Raw genomic sequence first — 23,096 nt, forward strand, 5'->3', positions numbered from 1 at the left:
TGAAGACAGAACCAGGCAGGTGGGGCCCACCCTCCTGATGAAAACAGATGCCTACCTTTTCATCAGGATGGAAGAGCAGGTTTGACTATAGACACTGGCGTTTTGGAACAATTTCAAGATCATGTGTTTTCAAGGTATTATACATTTTAGCTGAAAATCAGAAACCTTTGTGGGGCAATAAAAGCCATTTTTCGTAAAAGGTGTATCACTCAAGATGCACTTTTGAAGAAAATATCTATGGAAAAATATCAAGTTAATGAGGGCATGAAGTTCTGGGAAAGACGAGGCAGTTGTCACAGTAACTGCTACTAATTTAATGCCAGGAATAGAGATGCCAGAAATCCTAAAATTCTCAGAAAGGGCCCTCACAGAAATGCAGCTCTCCACTCACTGCGGTAGCTTGATTCTGCTGAGAAACACTGATCTAAGTCAGTGCAAAAATAACCCACATTCACTAATGAAGATAATAAAGACCCAATACCTTTTTTTTTTTTTTTTAAAAGGAAAGTACTTCTAGCTTGAATGGAAGCTTTAAGTAATTCTTCCTCATTTTCCTGTTTGAAACTTTAGAAAAGGAAGTTCTTCAGTGTTTGTTTGGTCAGGAACAGCATGTTCTAGGCCACTGCTTTATGAAGAATATGTGTGAGAAAGCAGTAGAGGTAAAATAATCAGGGTTCAATGTGTCTTAAGATTTTGTTTCCTAAAACAGATTGGTAGAGCTCTGAATGTACTAAGTCCCCTCGGAAAAAGCACGGTTAGAAATCTGCCCGTAAACTCGGGTGCTGTCGCGAAGGACAGCAGGTGTCCCCCAGGCCTTCCCTCTCCTACAGGCTCTCCGGTTGGTGTCCCGATTTACCTGTAACCGTGGGCATCTTATCTGCTGGCACCTCTGGTTCCTTGGCATGTGGGTCACAGATGTGAAAACCTGTGTCTGGCTGACCTGGTTCTCGCATTTGCATCCCTAGCTCACCTTTGCCCGGGCATAGATAGGAGTCATGACTGCCCAGGGCGCAGGGCCACGTTCAGACATCACCCTGCGGTGGCCACTTGCTAGACCTCATGGTCATTAAGTAACCTCCATGTGGGGGAGCTCCAGCGAACTCTGGGAGCAGTGCAGGGTACTAAAGCTGTCTTGGACTACCCTTTAGAAACAGAATAAAAGAGAGATGGGGCTGGGCAGCAGGAGTTCTGGGGTACAATGAGCTATGGTGAGACCTTCAAGCTTTTGCCCTCCCGGCCTGTGGTGGGGCCCAGTGGCACGAGTCAGCAAGGTATCAGCACTCCTCAGATAAGTGGTATTAACAGAATTTCCATAGCCACTTTAAAGTTGAATAAAGCTTTTAATAAAACAGTCTTATTCTTTGTCAAATTCTCTCTTCAAGCAGTAGCAAAGGCGACTGTAGCAAGAGCTCAAAGGCAAGGCAATATCGGAAAGTGTATTGAACGGAAGATTAAAAATATAAATGTAAAAGATCTGTTTATATATTTTTCTTTCAGAAATAAATCCCCCCTCCCCTGCCAGGTGAAAGGAAATATTGCACTTTCTGCTCTCATGACTAAGGGGACGGGTTCCAGAAGAACCTTTCAAGATTACCAGGAACATCAGGACAAGGGCCGTCTCAGTGAACTCGGACCACGTGGAGACAACAGGTCTCCAGTCTGAGCTCCCTTCAGAATGGGAGCAAAACGTTTCCAGCCGTGTCTCGCCCCTACAAGCCCGTCTGAAGCAGAGCTTCTCTGCCTGTGCTCTGTCCACAGTCCTGGTCAGCCCCGCGGCAAAGGCAGCATCGTCCCAGCTTTGCCACCCTCCTGCTCACAGTGGCCAGGGCCCCTCAGGGTCATGGAGGGCAGGGATTGGAACTAGGCTCTGGAAGGACCGTTCAGCCCTACACCTAAGACCCTTACTCTGGGGACGCTACAGGCACACTGAGGAAGAGCAGGGCCACCCTCAGAGCTCACATGGCCACGAACGCACAAAGGCTGAGGAGCTTCTAAACCTAAAGTCGGTGAGTGCACCTCCGTCGGCAAAGGGCGGGACTTGGTCACGTGTCCTCTCCCAAGGCCTTTCTTCAGTTCCAAAAGATAAATTCTCCTTCCCAGCCTGGACTGTCGCAGGCTAGAGGCATTCAGGAGCTGTCCTCCACCTGGTGTGGCAGCGTGACGGGGGGGCCATTGGGGAAGGTGGCGGGCTTCTCCCGCCCCTTCAGGAAGAAGGTCAGCAGCTCCCCCTTCCCCTTCACAAAGATGGGGCCTCGCCTTACAAAGCGGAAGCCGTACTCTCGGAGGATGACTTGGGTTTCTTCTACCACCTGGGGAGGAGGGAGAGCAAGAACATGGAGGCACAGGAGAAGCCGAGCACTGATCCACACGGTGCCCACATGTGATCCACGGGTCCCAGGCGGTACACAGCCCTCAGCGCCCTCCCAGGGCCAAGCCCTGACTTCCACCTGTGGTGAGCAGCAGGTGGGCAGCAGAGCCCTGGAGTGAGTGGCTGCAGGCCGCTACTCGCCCAGAGACCTCTCTCCTAGGACGGCATGGGTCACCTGGGTGGCAGCACTGTTGCCTGGAAACTCACTCCCTGTCCTTCTGTCCCCTTTTGCCCCTTTTGCGGAGCTTTTCTGCCAGACCCCATTGACAGACACAGGACGGCAGAAGATTCATACCAAGAGGCAGACCAGACTCATCCAGAACTTCAACCCAGATTTTCTGGATGGGTGGAATCGTTTGCCCCTGTGCTGAGGCTAGCTACGGCAGAAACTCCTTCCCACTCACCCCTTGCCTCTGCCTGCGGACTTACTGTTCAGGGCCCAGGATGGGAGGCAGGGGCACATGGGGAAGCACTGTTCTGATTTTGTTCCCATGCCCTGAGTCTGAGCACGCGCCAGCTCTGCTGCTGGACATACCTGAATGTTACCCATGACCCCCGTGGATTCCATCCTGCTGGCCACATTGACTGTATTGCCCCAGATGTCGTAGTGTGGTTTCCGGGCTCCGATGACCCCAGCCAGAACCCCGCCTTTGTTCATGCCTGGGGTGGAGGCATAAAGGTCAGCACAGCCACAGGCCAAACCCCGTCCTGAGCCTCAGAAGCCATCAACTCCCCTTACAGAATTTGTCATCAGACCTGTACCATAAAGCTCCTAATTATGTAACACATCACTGTCCTCGTTAAACTTGGCTGTGTGCTACTGGAGGGTGGAAAAGTCACACCTCCTGTTTATCCACGTGCTTGGCAAGTGTCAGCTGCCACCCGCACCCCACCCCCCCACCCCCCAGCCTCCCGATATGCAGATTTACTCCACATGGTAGTGGCCAGCTTCTAACACACCCGGTATTTCAAGTCTCCTGTGACCTTCTTCAGGAAAGAGAAGCTCCCCTCAATGGGAAGTAGCAGGTGATCTTAACTCCTTAACTGAAAGAGCAGGCTGGTCTGGGAAGCCATGCCCTCTGCAGGCACAGAAACCCTCTGGAAATGGATCACAAACTCACTTCTCAGTGAGGCAGGCCAGGCTACCATTGTAAACAGTAGGCACAGGTATAGCCTGACCCTTGTATCAGCCAGGTTTTCGGTTTCGTCATCTAGAGGAGTGTGAACTAAAGGTCCTTCAGGTTCCCTAGCCCTGTGAGTGTGTGAACCTCCCTACCCGAATGCCTCAGTTATCCTCGGCCTCCTGTCTCTCCTGCTGGTGGGTTGGGCCCCTGCTTGGGAAGGGAGGCTGCTGCAGGGATGGCCGGCCGGGAGTGCTTACCTATGCGCAGCATGAAGTTGTTGAAGGACTGGTTGTTGATGTTGGTGAGCGTATCCTTCATGGCCAGCGCGAAGTCAGCCAGGTCAGCTAGGTGCTGCCAGCGCTCTCGATCAGACTTGTCCTCCTGTGCCAGGGGACAGTGGAGAAAGTATCCGGGCACAGTCACTGCAGCAGCCTGCTCTGCTGCCTGCCTTGGCAGTGTTCTGGGGTGGGTTCCCTATATCTAGATGTTCACAGCCTATTTCCCTTCCTTCCACGAAGGAGTCGGCAGCCTTGCCAGCTCTAGCTTGCCACTGTGACGAAGCTCACGTGTGTACCTCTAGCAGGACTAGGCAGACTGGGCAATGAGGGTAGAGCAGACAGACCCGTGAGTCTGACTTTGAGACGGGCCTCTTCGCCTTGGCTGGCCCTGGCCCTAAGGTTTTATCAAGTTGTCCTTGTTTGGATCCTTCAACTAGGTGATAAGCACTGGAGGGGATGGCCCACCTTGGACATTTTTTTTTTTTGAGACAGAGTCTCACTGTTGTCCAGGCTGGAGTGCAGTGGCATGATCTCTGCTCATTGCAACCTCTGCCTCCTGGGTTCAAGCGATTCTCCTGTCTCAGCCTCCTGAGTAGCTGGGACTACAGGGACGTGCCACCACACCTGGCTAACTTTTTTTCGTATTTTTAGTAGAGATGGGGTTTCACTGTGTTACCCAGGATGGTCTCAGTCTCCTGACCTCGTGATCCACTCACCTCAGCCTCTAAAAGTGCTGAGATTACAGGTGTGAGCCATCATGCTGGGCCTTGGACATGTTTCTTCAACCTCATCCGTACAATGGAGGGGGCCATGGGATGATCACAGAGGTAAAACAGGATGATGCTGTTTTAAGACCAGAGCTTGGGACCAGGGCCCCTTTACCATGTTTTCTATCCTGGTAGCTGAATACAGGTCTAAATTAGCTTAACAAAAGTTCTGATGGCCACTCTGGAAGTTTCCATTGTTACATGATTGCATAGATGGTTCCTGTCCCCAGTTCCTATGAAAGCACAGAGCCTTAGAAGGGGGCCTGGCCAGAGAACACAACCATCTTAGGCCTGAGCTGTGAACAGCAGGGGCTTTTGTGTCTGTTCTGTTTCTCTGGTTGTCAAACCTCAATAAACCCTGTTCCTTATTTTTTTACATGGTGCTCCTGGTGTGTCTGGGACCCCTTTGCACCATAGTGCTTGTTTCCCGAATGCTGGGTCTGGGCTGCCAATCTCTGGCCTGGGGGCAGAGCCTCGTCTCCTCTGGCCACTGAGGTTAGCTACCTTGTTGGAGCTGGCATAGCCATTGGTGTTGACGTCGGGGGTGACTCCTGAGGCTGCCATATACGTGCTGCCAATGGTTTTGATCTTGGTGATCACCCGGAACTTGGGATTGTCCAGGAGCTGAGGCCAGGATTCAGGAAAGAATTGTCAGCAGAGTCAAGGGAGATGAATGAGCCAACCCAGTGACACATGTGCCTGTTGACAAGGACCCCGCAAAACCCAAGAGATGCCTTCCTTTCAAAGTTTTTACTTGTTCTACCGCTTATATGCCACACGAAGCTGGGAAAACTTCCTGACTTTCTGGGCCTCAGTTTCCACAACCTCAACACTGACATAAAATTGCCAGTCTCCTAGGGTGACTGAGCGTGTGTGTAAAAGCATTCTTCCTGGTATACAGGTTACCCAATCAATGCTGACTGGCTCTGAATTTGAGGTGAGAGGGATAGAGGGGTGTCGGGATGTTTCTTGGCCAGCCTTCATCCCCTGTGACCCTGTGGGTGATGTCCCAGGCTCCCATCTGACCTCCCCCTTCCCGGCCCAGCAGTTTCAGGTGGCTGTGGAAATCCATACACTGCAGAAGGTGCTTATCTGAAAATGTAGCCACTCTATAGAATGACTCCAGATTCCCTGGCTTCTGCAGCCTCTGATGTGGAATGGGCCAGCTTCATGGCCAGAGTGCGGGGTGGGATGGGCACTCACAGAGTCAAAATCTGAGATGATCTCATTGAGGAAACGCAGACACTCAATGCCGCCATTGTTGATGCTCTCCTCTGTGTAGAAGTCGGCAAAGTTGGGCAGGGAGGCAAACATGACTCCAATCTCATCATACGTTTGGCTGTACAGCTCCTACAAAGAGGCAGGGCCGAGGGCTCAAAGCACGTCTGACGGGAGAACGTGCTGGAGAAATGCACCTGTCTTCCACACATGGCATGTGCACTCAGCTTTGTGGACCCACACATCTCTCAGATTATCCCAGTTTTTTTTAAGGGTCTGGGTCTTGTTGCGTTTCCCAGGCTGGAGTGCAGTGGCAGTAAACAAGCATGGTTAGGTATGATCGAAGCGCACTGTGGCCTCGAACACAAGGTGTCTGGGACGACAGGTACAGATGTAGATTATCCCAACTCGGAATAATTTAAAAATAGCTCATCACTATATATATATATACATATATACATATATATATATGTATATATGTATTTTTTTTTTTTTTGAGATGGAGTCTTGTTCTGTCACCCAGGCTGGAGTTAGAGTGGGACAATCTCAGCTCACTGCAACCTCCACCTCCTGGTTCAGGTGATTCTCCTGCCTCAGTTTCCTGAATAGCTGGGACAACAGGTGTGTACCACCAAGTCCAGTTTATTTTTGTATTTTTTAGTCGAGACAGGGTTTCACTATATGTTGCCCAGGCTGGTCTCAACCTTTTGACCTCAGGTGATCCGCCTAGGCCTCCCAAAGTGCTGGGATTACAGGAGAGACACCATGCCTGGCTACGACTTTGAATAAGTTTTAAAAACAACTTCTTTAGTTACTGTAACGGCCCCAGCTGTAAGAAGAGGGTACAGTGAAGCTGGGAACCACTCTGTTGTGAGAAGTTCACAGTCAACAGAAAGGTGGGCTCTAGCCAAGGCCTTGTCTTCTGACACATGGCCTCAGAGCTGTGTGGCCCACATCACGATGCCTGCAGCAGTGCCCTTCACAAGCCACAGAAGCTCCTCTTTTGCTGATACTGTGTGTGCTGTTTAGATTCAGCCCTACCTGGGCCCCAATACCCTGTCCTGAGAAGGCCTGGGCCCAGGGGGGCTCCCTGAAAGAGCAGATGGAGACAAATGGCCTCATGGCTCGAGGCTGAGGCCACACTCCTCACCTCATCTCTCTTCTTGGACCCCAGAAAATGGCGTGCCACGTGCTCAGGCAGCATGTTGGTGACCAAGGCCTCGTTCCAGCGTCGCATCTCATAGACACGTTCCTTCTGGTCATGGACCTCAATCTTCCACAGGAAAAGTGTCCGTGCCAGTTTTTCTACCTACGGGCACAGATAAGGCAAGGCATGTGCTCTAAGCTGGCCATTGGATAGAAGGATGAAAAACAGGAACGGCTGTGCGTGGCAGCTCACCCCTGTAATCCCAGCACTTTGCAGGGGCCGAGACAGATCACAAGGTCAGGAGTTCAAGACCAGCCTGGCCAATATGGTGAAACCCCATCTCTACTAAAAACACAAAAATTAGCTAGGCATGGTGGTGGGCACCTGTAATCCCAGCTATTCAGGAGGCTGAGGCAGGAGAATCGCTTGAACCCAGGAGGCAGAGGTTGTAGTGAGCCAAGATCATGCACTACTGCACTCCAGCCGGGGTGACAGAGTGAGACAACGTCTAAAAAATAAAAACAGGACTGTGAATGTGAATGGAGGAGCTCCCCTTGCAAAGGCTGGAGGGAAACCAGCTAAATGTCAAGGGAAGTAAGACCCTGAGAGGATTCCCTCATCAAAAAGGCCACCCAACAGTAGTGCAGATCCCAGCCCCAGTAGTTACAGTGGAGATTCAGGAGGCCTTTCATGTGTGGGGCCTGCTGGGACCCAATTTCAGCTGCAGGTCAGTCTCGTGGAGGTGGCAGTAGTGGGGATCTCCCAGCTCAGGGTGGAGTCCCCCTTTCTAGCAGGCTCTATGTGGCAGAGAAGAGGCTTGGGAAGGCTGTACTTTCCCTGGAAAGCCACTGGGGGGCACTTGAGCTAACCCTGAACCATAAGTATGGAGGATCTTTCTCCCTCTCCTCCTTTTTCCTTTTCAATAGGGGGGTTGCGGTGGGGTGGGGGTGGGGGGTCGTCTCACCTTGTCACCTAGGCTGGAGTGCAGTGGTGCCATCTCGGGTCACTGCAGCCTCAACCTCCCAAGTTCAAGCAATCCCCCTGCCTCAACCCCGCAAGTAGCTGGGTTTACAGGCTTGTGCCACCATGCCTGGCTAATTTTTGTATTTTTTAGTAGAGACAGGACTACTATGTTGCCCAGGCTGGTCTCAGACTCCTGGACTCAAGTGATCCTCCCACTGCAGCCTCCTAAAATGCTGGGACAGGCATGAGCCACCACGCTTGGCATTCTCTTTTCCTTTTAACCCAACAAAATTCATCAGCTCCCTTCCCTTTCTCTTGGTCAGTTGTGGGAATGTAGGGGCCATGAACCCCTGGTCTAGGGGATAGGGGTTTGTTCAGGATTTTTGTGCCTTCACTCCATCCTCTCCCACCCTTACTCCCGCGCTTCCTTCACCATCCTGGAGGGGGTCGCATGGAAGAGGTGAGGAACTGTCTTCCTGTGTGACTGAGGAAGGAGCCTGAATATAGAGATGGCAGTGGCCTGACCAGGCTCACATGTGGGGCTGGTAAAGGGAAGCTGCGTTCCTTAGGAGCTTGGGCTTTTAGGTCCCAGGGCTGCTTCTCAGGAGGCCCTGTGGGCTGTGAGCACAGAGCAGGGGTGTGCAGGCACTCACGTGGCGGGAGAAGTAGTAAAAGCTCAGCATCATGAGGAACACCATCGCCGTCATGGAGTACTTGGAAGGCATCAGGGGCAGCCTGCCGGGCAGAGTGTGTGCAACTGAAAGGGCCACCATCTGCCTCCTGGGGGTGGCAGTGGGGGCTGCTTCCCTGCAACTAGATGGTGCTGCCTCCTGCCACCCCAGCCCCAGAGCTCACCCCAGCTCCTTCGGCCCTTTCACATCAAGTTGGGTTCCCCCAGGGCAGCAAAGCTTTCTTAACTCACTGGGCTCCTCCCCAACAACGAGGCAACCCCTGGCCCCTCCTGACTATACCTGGCATTCACATCAGAGCCACTCCCCAGGAGTCTAAGCATTGCCTGACTGATCATAGAGGTAGGTACAACCATGCAGGAGTTTGGAGAAGCAAGAGACATCAGCGATAGGACTAATAGCCATGGGACTAGGGCAGTCTCACCATGGCTGTTGATGTCATTTGTCCATATTTTTACATGGAGCTGTGGTTAGTTTCCATTACTATATGGTTTTCAATGGCATGAATATACCAGAGCTATGTATCCATTTCCTGATGATATTACTTGGATTGTTTTTGTTTCGGGGGAGGGAGTGGGTGTATCTATTATGAACAATGCTGCTATGGACATTCTCATACATACGTCTTAGCTCATGCGTATGTATATGCATTTCTCTAAGATATGTGTGTGTGTGTGTGTATATATATATATATATATATATACACACACACACACACACACACATATACACATGTCTGTGTGTGTGTATGTAGGAGTGGAATTGCTGAGACAGAGGTTTATTTTCAACCTTACTAAGTAGATCAAAATATTTTCTAACATGGTTGTACTAACTCGTACTCCCACCAGGAGTGTAAGAGTTACTGCTGTACTTAAAGTCTGACAATATCAAGTTTTTCTGAACCAGTACATGTGATGGTACATGTGATAGTATTTCATTAGGGTGCGATGGTACGTTTGTGACGGTATTTCGTTAGGGTGTAACTGGCATTTCCTTGGCTACTTGAGTGTCATTTATTAGTGGCCATTTAGAGTTCTTCTTTTGTGAAGGGTTATGCAGGTCTTACCCCTCTTCTATTAGGTAATCTTTTTATTTTAAACTTTCTTGAAGGTCTATTCAAACTGCTGAATCATAAAATGTTAAAACCTTGGCCCTGCAGGGACTTAGACGACTTCTGGTTCAGTATCTTCCTCAAGATGAAACTGCGACTCATGCAAACTGACCTGCCTGTGACCCACAGAGAATTACTGCCTGCTGTAGGCTCAGAATCCAGGTCCGAAGCCAAAGCATGTTCCTCCCTCCTCATTTTCCTGCTGTTTGTCCATCTTGCCAGCCAGTTACATGCAGCTGGCATCCACCTGGCAGTGCCTTCCTGCTTCCCCCCTCACTGTACTGCTGCTGCTCTCCAAGCCATACTGTCCTGGATACAGAGAGGCCCAGATGTCCAGGACCATGTTAGACTCATCCGGCCTCTGCTGCAGCCCTCCTGGAGGAACCCATGCCAGCTCCTCTAACCTGCACATGCCAGATCATGCCGCTCCCGGGAGGGTGAGATCACAGGGCTTGGGCCTGTTGTATTCCTGTCTCTAAAAGAAGGGCTGTGAGCACAGGCCAGGAGGGGAAGCCGTGGCCCTTACCTGTCAGTGCCGTTGAGCCCAGGGGTGAATGCCTGCATCTTCTCTGAGGCCACCATAGGTAAGCTGTTGGACAGATAACAGCACAGTCAGGAACAAGAGCCTGATGCCCAGCCAAACACTGTAGCATCCCACTCAGGAAGAACGGGAAGAATCTGTTCCCAGGTCCTAGCCAAACCAGATGCATCTGTGAACAGCCAGGAACCCTGGTTCCTGAACAAGCCTTTGGGGACCCCTAGTGGCAGAAAGCCACCTCGGCACAGGCTCATGAGCTTGAACTGAGAACTCGCGGGGTGGGAGGAAGGAGAAAATACAGATCCCCAGTTGGGCTTCATCTTACTCATACTCCTGAAAACGCTTGTGGTCGTATTCATCAAAGATGGGGCGCCAGGCATAGAGGTTGATGGTGGCCACGGCGCCCGCGACGAGCAGCATGAGTGTGAGCTTCACCATGTGGCTGACCTGCACCAGCATGATGGTGGCGATGAGGGACAGCACGGCCACATAGTTGTAATACTTGGGGTTCTCCAGGCAGCGCCCCTCCGTCTCCATCCCTGCTGTTGTGTTGCCGGGCCCCGCGTAGTACTGGAGACAGCTGAGCTGGAGGCCAGGACGGTGGGAGGGCACACACATTCAAAAAGACAGCAGGCGCTGGTCAGAGGGTTGTGTGTGGCAGTGTGCGCTCAGTTGCCACCTCCCACAGCTGCCCCAGAAACACCGGGAAAGATGGGGACATTGACCAGGAAATAATCATATGAAAGTCAGTAACTGCAGCTAAGAGCCTTGCTGTCACCTCATTTGACATTCACAAAAACTCTCTCGAGTATTTTTAGTACTGTCCCTATTGTACAGAAAACTCAGAGAGGCCAGATTTGCCCAAACACGATTAGCGAGCGGAAAAGCCAGAAGTAGGAGCCAAGTCTCTAGGCTTCAAATCCAACATGTTCTTCCCCACATCACACTGTTGCTTCAGGAGGGGCCGCGGGGCCATGAGCCCCACTCACAGCCTCCTGTGATGACAGCCAGTCTCTGCCCAAACCCTTCCATTTGGGGGATGATCACTGTCTCTGGAGTCTTCATCACTGGTTCTGCTACTGGGCAGATGTGGCCCGGAGAAAGCCCCTCCAGAACCGGAATCAACACCACCTTTTTGTAACTTTCACCCAGGGAGTTTGTCTTGCCTGCATGATTCCCAGCATGTCATTCTAGCCTGAGCATCTGTCGTACCTCCCTAGCTTTTTACCCCTTTATGGCTGACGGCATCTCCTGGTGTCCTGTGCAGCATCCAGGACCCTGTGCCATGGTGGTCCCCACACCTGGGCGCCAGGTTCCAGGTGTATTGTGACATGCAGGAGGTCTGGGGCTTCTCTCCCCTGGGTAGTGACCCCCCAGCAACCCCTGGCCCTGGTGGGCTCTGAAGCCCCTAACGCCTCATTCCCATTGGACTTTTTTTTTTTTTTTTTTTTTGAGATGGGAGGTCTTGCTCTGTCACCCAGGCTGGAGTGCAGTGGTGTATTCTCAGCTCACTGCAACCTCTGCCTCCCAGGTTTAAGTGATTCTCCCGTCTCAGCTGCCTGAGTAGCTTGGATTATAGGCGCATGCCACTGTGCCTGGCTAATTTTTGTATTCTTAGTAGAGATGGGGTTTCACCCTGTTGGCCAGGCTGGTCTCAAACTCCTGACCTCAAGTGATCCACCTGCCTCGGCCTCCATTGTGCTGGGATTCCGGGTGTGAGCCACCGTGCCAGGCCCCCAGTGGACTTCGGATTAGCTGCAGCCCTAGAGCTTTTTCACTTATGCCACTGCCAGAATAAGTCTCCTTGCTGTTGTTAAAATACACTAATAACATTATATTTGGAAAAAAGGAACAGGGTGTATATGGTACTGCCACAATTAGAGGAGACCAAGACAAGTGACAAGAGAACACTGGTGACAGCTCAGGCAGGCAGTGCTCAGCACATGCACGGTGGTTCTAAACCAACAGATCTGGGCTCCCAACTCCTGTTCCTTCTCCCCAAGAAAGCAGTTGGCTACCCCTTCATGGGACCCCCAGTTTCTCCAGGAACTGAGAGCAGAGAACAGGATGATTCTGTCCGCTCTTACTCATCTGGCTGTGAAGCTGCCGTCCCCGCTGACCCACCTCTAGGAACACTGGCCGTGTTGGGTGGGTGGGGCAACACAGGGAGGAGAGCTCCTTTAGTGGACCTGGTTTACCTCCCTGGCCCTGAGGGCACCAGAAGGAGCCTTGCTGCAAGGAGTACTTAGGACATGCAAAAGGCTTGCAGGTCCTGCATCCCTTACAGAATGAGATGGGGAAAAAGAACATACAGGACCAGGACTTCGACCTGCCTCCATTCTGGACTCTTTGTCACTTCCCGGCTGTGTGACCTAGAGCAAGTCAATGACTCCCCCACCCCTTTGTTTTTTCTGCAACGGAGTTTTGCTCTCGACACCCAGGCTGGAGTGCAATGGCGTGATCTCGGCTCACCACGACCTCTGCCTTCCAGGTTCAAGCAATTCTCCTGCCTCAGCCTTCTGAGTAGCTGGGATTACAGACAGGCACGCACCACCACGCTTGGCTAATTTTGTATTTTTAGTAGAGACGGGGGTTTCTCCATATTGCCCAGACTAGTCTCCAACTTCCAACCTCAGGTGATCTGCCCTCCTCAGCCTTCCAAAGTGCTGGGATTACAGGCATGAGTCACCGTGCCCGGCCTCAATGACCCTTTTTGAGCATGAGTTTCTCCATGTGAAAACTGCAGATACTGGTACAACTGCTCAGGACTGTTTCACAGATTAAATGAATCAACACATATAAGGCCCCGAGCACAGGCCTGGGCGCAGGGAACTGGGCTCTCGGATGCTGGGAGAGGAGGAGCTTCAAGGAAACAAGTCCATCCCAGAGGCTCCCTGGAGAGTGGGGAGAAGACTCCCTCCACTCGGCAGGGATGATGTGTTTAGGAACCTAAGAGCCACTCCAAACCTACATGACGGTGGCGGGACGGACGGGGAAGCCGCTCGTGTGACCCAGACAGAAGCCCCGCTCCACTGAGAACAGGGGCGTCCTTCAGTGAGGACAGCAGGTGCTCACCATGTCCACGACATTTGCCATCACCAGGATGAAGATGGCTAGCATGGCCCAGGTGTTCCTGGCCCAGCGGGTCCGGTCAATCCAAGTCGAGAAGGCCACAAGCTTCTTAGGAAAGTCCTAGAAGGAATGGAATTTCAAGGGCCATGAGCCTTTGCCAGTCCTTTCTCCTGCCGATGTCACTGCCTGCAATTCAGGCTGCCCCCGTGTTCCAGGCCCAGGAGCCTCAAAAGTGGCTCTGCCTGGGAGTCGCCTGACAGCTGACAAAGGGGCAGAGCTGAGAAGAGGGTGTGGCAGCTGTGGCTCTGCGTGAGACCTCGTCGACATGCCTGCATGACAGCACAGCTTCCAGGTCGCAGGCCTTTCCACAGCAGACACAGTGACCATTCCAGGAGGCCATGGGCAGCACCAGCCACCGGTCCATCTCTGTGAGGCGAGGCCGGGGCAGGGAACAGTTTTCAGGGCTGGTCGTCTCTGGCCAACCAGCCGTCTGTCCTGGCTCAGTATTCCCAAGCACTCCAAGTGACCTGGTGAGCCACCTGTCAGATTCATGTTCCTAAACACTGCTTTGTCATTCTGATCAAAAACCGCTTGCTACCCCAGTGCCTTACAAGAGAAAGTTTTAATCCCTTTAGTCTGGCTTCTAAGGGCCTTCACAATCGGGGCCAACCCATCTTCCAGCTGGGCCTCCACTGCTTCTCCACCCAGGTTTCTGTGTACCTGACTCTGTAGAACTCATGCATGCTGCAGTGCCACAGCCCCGCCACGGCATGCCACAGCCTGCCACGCCTGCCACGGCCCAGCCACAGCCCACCATGGCCCAGCCACAGCCTGGTGGCCTAGCCAGAGGAAGTGCTCTGCTGATGGTGAATGAATGGATGGGCAAGTCCCTGGACCGTCCTAGCAGAGGACAGTCTGTCTGTCAAGACCGGACAGAAAGAATAGCTTCATCACCACCCAGTTTTACAGGAGGGCCACTCACTTCCAGAGGCTTCCGAGCTCAGCAGAAAAGTGCCTCTTACCCGGGGAAAGATGGCAGCCAGAGAGCAGATGGTCAGGATGAGGAGCAGAATCTCCCCCACCACAAAGGTCACATAGTTTGTCATGAGCCTGTGAAAGAGAGAAGACAATTGGGGAGGGGCTGGAGGGAACAGTGAGATGGGGTGAGGGGCTCGGAGAGGAAGGGACAGGAGATGGGGGACGGGGAGGCCTCTCAGCGCAGCACGAGCCTGAACAGCTCCACGTGACACCGGAGAATTGCTGCTGCCTGTCATGCCAAACAGGACAAAGGCCCCGAGGAGGGGGCCACCAGCTGAGCTCTGGCCTGGGAGCGGGCCACTCTCGAGCTGCAGCTGCTGCCTGGGACATTTCCCAGAGAGGGAACAACTCACAGATGGCCTGGGCACAGCCCAGTGTAAACTTGGGCAGGGATCTTAGGAACGCACCCCTGCCATGTGGCTGTGCTGAAAGGACACAGCCCAGAGCAGCGTAGCTTCCTCAGTGCCAGGGGCTAAGAGTCTGTTCGCGACAGCGGCCCCCAGCTTCACAGCAGAGACGCTCGTAACATATCCGCTGTATCCGCCAGCTCCCGGGAACCTGCTTTTCACACCCTCTGCTCACACCCAGGCCCACGTAACCAGAAGGTGCCCTGGCCAAGAGCCCCAGAAGCCTCCAGGTAGTTAAATCCACGTCCCATTCTTGGTCCCCTTCTCTCCTTGAGACACTTTTCTTGCTCGGTTTCTTGAGTCTCTGCCGGTACGCTGCCTGCTGGGGCCAGGTCCCTGAGTGGCTTCTTCCGCAGTCTCCCCTCTCCCTCGAACTCAGCAAGTCTCCTGCTGCAGCGCAGCCTGCGTGCTGGCGACGCCAGGTTCATGTCTCCGACCCCACCCGCCCTCCGCACTCCAGATCATGCACTCTGGCCTCCTCGGCTTGTGCGCACTGCAAACGTCACGCATCCCAAAGCGAACTCCTGACTTGGCCTCTCCACTCTCGTCTTGCCACCTCGTCCCCATCTTGGTTAACGGCACCCCCGTCCTGCCAGTTGCTCACATCAGAAAGCTGGGAGACGTCCTCCATCCTCACACCCCACAACCAGTCTGCCGGCAAATCCCGTCAGCTCTGGCTCCAAAATACATTCGGCATCCATCCGTCAATCCAGAAAACTCAGATTCTAGCCACTGATCCTCCTCTATCCTCGGCCTGGCCAGGCTGCCACGGTGGCTTGTCCAGGTCACTGCCTGGTCTCCTCTGGTCTCACTGTTCCTGCTGTGCTCACTGAGTGCTGTTCTCAGCAGGAGCGAGCCTCTCCGGACATATGTCACAACAGGGGACTCCTCTGCTCCCTCCTTCCAGCGGCCTCCATGTTCAGAGTGGCAGCTGGCACCCTTCAGTGGCGTCTGAGGTCCCGCCATCTGAGCTGGACTCCTGCTACTCTTCCTGTGGCCCCTGTCCCCACTGTGCGTCCTCCTCACCATGCCTCCAGGGGCCAGGCCACTCCAGCCTCTGAACCTCTGTTGGAAGGAGGTGTCCCCCAGATAGCAGAAGGCTATCTGCCTCACCCACTTCTGGGCATTACTGAAACGTTACCCTGCCAGGAAGTCCTGCTCTCATCATCCCACATCAAAATGCAAACAAAACCAAACCAAGCTCCCAGCAGCATACCCACCTCCCTTCCTTGCTTTCCCTGGATCTGCAGTACTTACCCCTGCATGGATCCATATTTTAATGGTTTAATTGCTTATGCCTGTATCGTCCCCTACCAGAACCCAAGTTTCATGACAGCAGGGTTTCTGCATGCCACGTCGCGGCTGTAGCCCCTGCCCTGGATCCCCACGCATGAAGCAGATGACCAGTCGATACTTATGAAATGAGTGAATCTGAGCCTCACCTCGGTCCTGAGTGTCAGCTGGGGCAGGGGTTGTTCTCCTATTTCACAGATGAGGAAACATGCCCAGAGCCCGCAGTGGCCAGCACGTGGTCACACACCCACAACCTAAGATAGTGTGACCGAGCCCAAGGCTCTTGACAAACTGTCATCCCAGCAAGGTTCCAGACCCCTCCTCTGTGACGGGGAATCCCTGATTGGCCGAGGGGGAGAAAGAGAGAGTGGTCATCGCCCTCAGACAGGCTTCACCAGCTGGGGCAAGGACTCCAGGAGGCCCCACCTAGCCCTGGAGGACCTGCTGCCGTGACCAAAGCCCAAAATGTATCTTCACCAAGATGAGCCAATTACGGGGCCAGGTCAGCTTCGGTGACTGAGGCTGATGCAATGTCCCCATCATTGTCCCAAGAACCAGTGAGGGCCCATCCAGCCAAGGTCTCCAGCCTTCTGAATGCCTCTGTCCCTCAGCTCTCTCCATCCTGGCCAGATCCCCATTCTGACGCTAGGACTCCTCTGAAACCCGGGGCTGGGAGAAAGAAGGAAGCCTGGGGCACTACCTGCGGCCAGCAGGGCCCATCCCAGTGGGGGTGAGGGAGCAGAAACAAGGCCTGCTCTCTAAGGTCAGGCTCCCGCTGAGACACCTGCCCCCACCGCACCGCTGCAGCCAAGGAAACTCGTGGCCCTCCCCTACCCCTCCCTCACCAGGGGTCGATGAGTATCTCCACCAGGGCCGTGCAGAGCAGGACGACGCAGGAGCAGCTGAAGGCGGCCCCACTCTGCTTCTCCTTCTCCACCGAGTAACGGGTTTCCATCTCAGGGTCCATGAACCTCATGGACAGGAGAAAGGTGTTTCTCTTCTTTACTCTGCAGCAGGAACAAGCCCCATGAATCCCAAATGCCACATCTGCTGGGCCTCGCAGGGGGGCCGCATTTGGGATGCCTGGTTTCCTGAACCCCTTATCAGGGCCCGAGAGGGGTGGTGGGCCCGGACACCTCCGGGTGGCGCTTACACTTGGGCAGACTCTCGCTCAAGCAGGGCCTCGTTGAGCAGCTGGTTGAGCTCATGCTCATCTTCAGAGGCGTCGACCACCCGGTCAGCCAGGTCCTGCAGGCGCAGCCTCCGGCGCGGATTGGGGAATGAGGGGTTGTCGGCCTGTGAGCCAGGGAGGCAGTGTGAGGGAGGCAGATGGGACAGAGTGGTGGGGAGGAGCTGGGAAAGACAGAGGAGGAAAGAACAAAAGAGCGCATCCTCGGGAAAACCAGTCCGTTAAGCTCTAAAATCGCTTCCAGGAAGTCCCCATGCTCTGCAAGGCTCTGTGCTGCCGAGTCTGCACCCAAAGCTCCAGTCCTTCCTGGCTCCCTGGGCCCCCACCAGAGCTCTGCAGGGAGGGCTTAATGACAGCTTTGTGGGGAGCAGCCCCTGGCTCCTGAGGAGACCTGTCATCAGAGGCAGCTGCTGGGCCGGGCAGTCCTGGAACTTCCTACTGCGTGGATGTGGGGGCCATATATGTCAGCACCCTGGGACATGAATGGCCCCCCAACTCTAGGGCTTCAGGAAACTGTTAAAGGAACTCACATCTGGCTCATCTGGAAAGGAAGATCTGAGGGGTACATGATGGGAGAGAAAAGAATGTCCTCATCACTAGAGGGCTAAGGGCAGGAAGGTGGAGCTGGGGCACCCACCACCATTTTATTCCCAGTTCCAAAGAAAAAGTATCAACTCTAGAAACAGGAATCCTGACTGTGATGGCCCAGCCATCAGTCTAAATAGTCACTGAGACCGGGCACGCTCAATAGCTGAGAGCTGTATGAATGGGTCTAACAGTGCCTCTGGGAGCCAGAGTCAAGGCTCCCAGGGACCGGGCACGGTCACCATGCCTGTCACCCCAGCACGTTGGGAGGCCGAGGTGGGTGGATCACTTGAGGTCAGGTGTTTGAGACCTGCCTGACCAACACAGTGAAATCCCGCCTTTACTAAAAATACAAATATTAGCCAGGCATGGTCACATGTGCCTGTCATCCCAGCTACTTGGGAGGCTGAGGCAGGAGAATCACTTGAACCTGGGAGGCAGAGGTTGTAGTGAGCTGAGATCACGCCACTGCACTCCAGCCTGGGCAGCAGAACAAGATTCCGTCTCAAAAAAAAAAGACTCCCTGGTCTTAAGCACAGGCACAGGTGACAGGTGTGCCGCTGGTTGACAGTGTGATCCTAAACAATCTGTTTCCTACCCCAGCTTCCTCTGCTGTAAAAAATCATGTGCACGGTCTGTGGCAGCACCCGGAACCTGTCCCTGAAGCAGATCTGGGAGCCACATGGCCCTGGCTAAGGGGCCCCAAAAATCACAGGTTGGTAAAGCTGTGTTGCTAGTGAGTGCCCTGAGTCTGTACTTCCACTTTCTATCAAGAAAACTGCAGTAAGGAAAAGTTACTGAATGTTGAGGGGCTTGAGAAAAACCTAACTGCCCCCAAGCCCAGTCTACCTTGTTTTATAGTATCTGCTCTAATGGCAGCAGGCCCAGCTCTCCTGTCCCCTCACACGGCGAGCCTGGCAGACGCACCATCCCAGCTCCGCAGCACTGACCTCCATCAGCGAGCGTGTTCCCGATGCCCTGCAGTCAGGGACCAGTTCCCCAAGAGGCACCCTGCACTCCAGGACAGCTTGCTAATTCCTCGCCTTTGTGGGCTGCAGAAATGTCCCATGTTGCCTGGAACTTTTGGGGTCTGGACCTAGCCAGAGGGGTAAGTCCAGCTCTGAAATCTCACTTCCAAAATGGTCTCAGATGCTATAGAATTTTCCATGGCTGTCCTCACTGATCTCAAATCTACAGGATTCTGGGCTGTCCCCACTACAGGGCCTCAGAGCTAAGCACCTGTTTTGACCTTACTCACCCCAACATAACTGGTAAGGAGGCAGTGGGGTGTTGCGGGGCTGGAGGGGTGACCTGCCCGTGGTTACTGTGCTAAGCCGGAGCAGGTCCTGGGTGGTGGCCAGGTCCCCCTAGCATAGGACTCCTGCTACAGGAACGTACTGCTTCCTGGTGCCCGCCTGCATCTGGCCCTCAGCGGCCCCTGCCCTGAGCCCTGCACACACCTGAGCATCCTGCTCCTCAGGCTTCTCCGACATGGAGCCGCTGCTGTGGACGCTCCCGGTGGGCTCCTTGGTCTCAATGAGGGCAGGGGAGCTGGGCTTTGAGGAAGCTGGCGCTCCATTGGGCAGGGCCTGGAGGAAATGAGAGCTCAGCAACGGCCTAAGCATGGGATGAGTGGGGCACAGGGCGGGAAGTGACAGGAATGTGAGAGACGGTGGGATTAGAGAGCAATCTGAGGCCACGGAACTTGCTTGTGGATTGCACAGTGAGGCGTCAAGGATGACTTCAAAGCTTTCAGTCTGAGCAATTGTTATTACCTATTATTATTATTTTTTGAGACAGGCTTGCTCTGTCACCCAGGCTGGAGTACAATGGCATGATATTGGCTCACTGCAACCTTTACCTCCCGGGTTCAAGCGATTCTCCTGCCTCAGCCTCCCGAGTAGCTGAGACTACAGGCGCACGCCACCACGCCTGGCTACATTTTTGTATTTTAGTAGAGACAGGGTTTCACTGTGTTGCCCGGGCTGGTTTCGAACTCCTGAGCTCAGGCAATCCACCCGCCCTGGCCTCCCAAAGTGCTGGGATTATAGGTGTGAGCCATGACGCCCAGCCAGCAAATATTAATCAAAGGGTGGAACTGCGATTACTTGAGATGGAAAGAGTGAGGGAGAGCAGGTTCTGGAGTGGGGAGGAGAGCAGGCCGTGGTATTTAAGATGCCTATTCTATGTATAAACGGAGACTTGTAAGCGGCTGTATGCTGAGTGCAGGACGCCGCTGGGGCTGGAGATACAAATTTGGGAGTTGTCAGGGATGGCCTTGAAAATGACACTGGATAAGAATGATGTCGAGGTTGGTGTCAATAGGGAGTGTCAGCCACCACTCCTGTAGCCTCGCCAGAGTGGGCTTGGCTTAGCTGCAATCAGGCAAAGCCTCAGCCACAGAGCAGTCTCAAATGACGTGACTTCCCTGACAGCCACCAAGCTCCTCAGTTCCAAGTCTTGTGAGATGGACTCTCATAACTGGAGGGAAGGGTTTCGTATCAGAGATTACAAAGAACGAAACGACCTCCAGATTCAGCAGGGATGGTAAAGGCGTCCACTTCTGCCGCAGCTGCTCTTGGTTTCGAATCAGACTGACAGGAGGTGTCTGGGGACTAGTGAACAGACGTGGGGGTGCTGCTGAATGCCTCAGACCTGCAGATATTCGGGGGACCCCACACAGCGACCAGACCAGAGGGTGGGCCCACAGGATGCTCCATTGCAAGCTTGTTTAACCCGCAGTATTTTATGTTTGGCCCAAAACAATTCTTCAAATGCAGCCCAGGGAAGCCAACAGACCAGGCACCCCTGCTCTACTGCTTCTATCTGATTCCTTCCTCATTTCCGACTCAGGAAACCTTCCTGGCCTTGGTCCTCCTCCTCCCTGACCCATCCACCCCCACCCCACCCTCCTCTCTGAGCCCGTCTCCCTGGGCTTCCGTGTCACTCCTGTGGCTTCACGGCCGCCATGCGGGAGACCCTGATCCCCAGCCCGGTTGCTCTCCTGGGCGCCACCGTCACGTCTCCAGTGGCTCCCTTCTGGATGTGGTCTCAGGACATGCTACAGTCACCTCCCTTGCAACTTGCCATGAATTACACTCACCATCTCCAGAAACCAGCGCCAGCCCGCCGCTCACTGCACACAGCCAGCCACCGCTGGTCCTGCCAACTATTCTGCAAAATTTCCTTCATCTCTCCCTTTCCAACCCCCTAGTCCAAGGGTGGGGTGGGGGACTCACCGAGCCATTGAGGCCATTCTGGGTGGCTGTTTTCTTCACCTCTGGCTTGGAGGCAATGACAAGGTAGGTTTCGATGCCCTTCTCATCTAGGTAATCACAGCGGCTGCCCCCATCGCCTGGCTCCACATCAAACTCTCCTTTCAGGCAGTCCATGGTGCTCTGGGAGATGTGCACACGCCTGGATTGCAGAGAGAGGGGCCCTGAGCGCCGGCCAGAGGCGGCCCTCACACCCCATGTGAGGGGACAGTCCATGGACCACGGTCACACTAGCTGCTGCTCCGCCCTGTGTCTCTCTGGCACGTGGGGCAGAGGCCAAGTGGAGGTAGTTCTGCCACTGACTAGCTGTGTGGGCCATGTGGCACCTACTCCCCTCTCAGCCCCGGTGCTGGAGCCACGACAGAGGAGTGCAGTCTTTCTTCATGGGCTGTGACCCATATCAAATGTGATAAAGGATTTTTTTTTTCCCTCTGAGATAGTGTCTTGCTCTGTCACCCAGGCCCAAGTGCAATCTCAGCTCACTGCAACTTCTGCCTTCCAGGTTCTAAGCAATTCTCCTGCCTCAGCCTCCAGAGTAGCTGGGATTACAAGTGGCCACCATCATGCCCACCTAATTTTGTATTTTTAGTAGAGATGGGGTTTTGCCATGTTGGTCAGGCTAGTCTCAAACTCTTGACCTCAGATGATCCACCCACCTCAGCCTCCCAAAGTGCTGGGATTACAGGTGTGAGCCACGAGATCCAATTATCCCTCACTTTGCATGATTCTCAGTTGCCACCCCTCCTGCCAAGGGATAATAAAACCCGTTTCTGATGAGTCACCACTGAGGGCAAGAATCCTAAATGCCACTGAAGGCGGCTCCCTGGCCCAGTTGGGAAGGCTGGGCTGATCCTCCCTCAGCCTGGCCCTGGTAAAGGCAGGGCCTCCATGACTCACTGAGCCTGTACAGGAGCTCATGTAAGACGTGTAATCGCACTGCGACCTGCAAAGCCCATTAGCTGATGACTGCTCACTACTCTCCCTTTGGGGAGACCGGGGCTCTGGCATCAGGAGAGCTGGGGCAGCCCCCTAAGTGGGTAAAGGGAACAAGAGGACAGGCTAGTGCAGGGTCCAGGCAGGAGACACCACATCAAATATCAGGCCCAAAAAGGCTTCACTCCGGGGCAGGTCAGAATGGCCTCAGCCAGGGCAGCAGCAGGACAGGGGGAACGCTGTCCCCGGGGTGGTGGGAGGACCGTCTCTGAGGCCCCTGTCCCTCATCAGGGCCGCAGCCCTGCAGGGTAAAGGGGATGGTCCCCTCCCCGGTCCTGAGACCTGCCCCCTTGGAAGGGCACTCACCCAGGGATGCCGCCGGCCTCCATCTTGTTGGCTACAGTGACGTCGGTCGACCACACGTCGTACTGCCAGCGCTTCTGGCCCAGGACACCCCCCAGCACAGTGCCCGTGTGTACCCCCACACGCATGTCCACCCCAGTCTTGGTCTTCTCCCGAACATACCTGCCAGGTACACACAGGAAGGAGGGTCAGGGCATGGCCCTCTTGAGGCAGCCTGCTGCCCCTGCCCCTGCAGGAGAAATTCACTGTGGGTCTCTTCCCCTCCATGAGAGGGGGCATGGCGAGCTCCCCACAGCTTTCCTCCTGCACAGAAGCCGAGTAGCCCATGGTTTTGGGAGGGGAGTAAGGCAAGCCGGGACCAGCCCAGAGTCAGGCACCACGGGCCAGCAGGATGGAGGCACCGAGCGACTCTCCTCCCTATCCCCCACTTCCCAAGGGTCCTCCAGTGTCTTTCTGCTGATCACTTTTTTTTTTTTTTTAATTGAGACAGAGTCTCGCTCTGTCACCCAGGCTGGAGTGCAGTGGTGCAACCTCCACCTCCCATGTTCAAGCGATTCTCTTGTCTCAGGCTCCTGAGTAGCTGGGATTACAGGCGCCCACCACCACACCCAGCTAACTTATCTATTTTAGATACGTTTTCACCATGTTGGCCAGGATGGTCTCCATCTCCTGACCCTGACCTGGTTATCCACCCACCTCAGCCTCCCAATGTGCTGGGATTACAGGCGTGAGCCACCA

At 54.1% G+C, this 23,096-nt stretch overlaps 1 protein-coding gene across 1 annotated transcript in view; it reads right to left on the minus strand.

The window, feature by feature from the left end:
• Positions 1-1,320: 1,320 nt before the first annotated feature.
• Positions 1,321-23,096, minus strand: part of ADCY3 (adenylate cyclase 3) — a 99,712-nt gene continuing 77,936 nt past the window's right edge. Inside the window, exons 7-22 of the mRNA XM_003935258.4 lie at positions 22,362-22,520; positions 21,027-21,204; positions 19,248-19,376; positions 17,167-17,309; positions 16,859-17,020; positions 14,298-14,385; positions 13,279-13,395; positions 10,529-10,788; positions 10,192-10,254; positions 8,519-8,600; positions 6,906-7,064; positions 5,741-5,887; positions 5,042-5,161; positions 3,750-3,873; positions 2,904-3,028; positions 1,321-2,309 (exon numbers count right to left, since the gene is read on the minus strand). Of these exons, the coding sequence (XP_003935307.2) occupies positions 2,127-2,309; positions 2,904-3,028; positions 3,750-3,873; positions 5,042-5,161; positions 5,741-5,887; positions 6,906-7,064; positions 8,519-8,600; positions 10,192-10,254; positions 10,529-10,788; positions 13,279-13,395; positions 14,298-14,385; positions 16,859-17,020; positions 17,167-17,309; positions 19,248-19,376; positions 21,027-21,204; positions 22,362-22,520 (2,239 nt within the window). The 3' untranslated portion in view covers positions 1,321-2,126. The remainder of the gene's footprint in view (positions 2,310-2,903; positions 3,029-3,749; positions 3,874-5,041; positions 5,162-5,740; positions 5,888-6,905; positions 7,065-8,518; positions 8,601-10,191; positions 10,255-10,528; positions 10,789-13,278; positions 13,396-14,297; positions 14,386-16,858; positions 17,021-17,166; positions 17,310-19,247; positions 19,377-21,026; positions 21,205-22,361; positions 22,521-23,096) is intronic.

The sequence above is a fragment of the Saimiri boliviensis genome, chromosome 1 (assembly GCF_048565385.1).
Source record: "Saimiri boliviensis isolate mSaiBol1 chromosome 1, mSaiBol1.pri, whole genome shotgun sequence".
Classification (NCBI taxonomy): Eukaryota; Metazoa; Chordata; class Mammalia; order Primates; family Cebidae; genus Saimiri; species Saimiri boliviensis.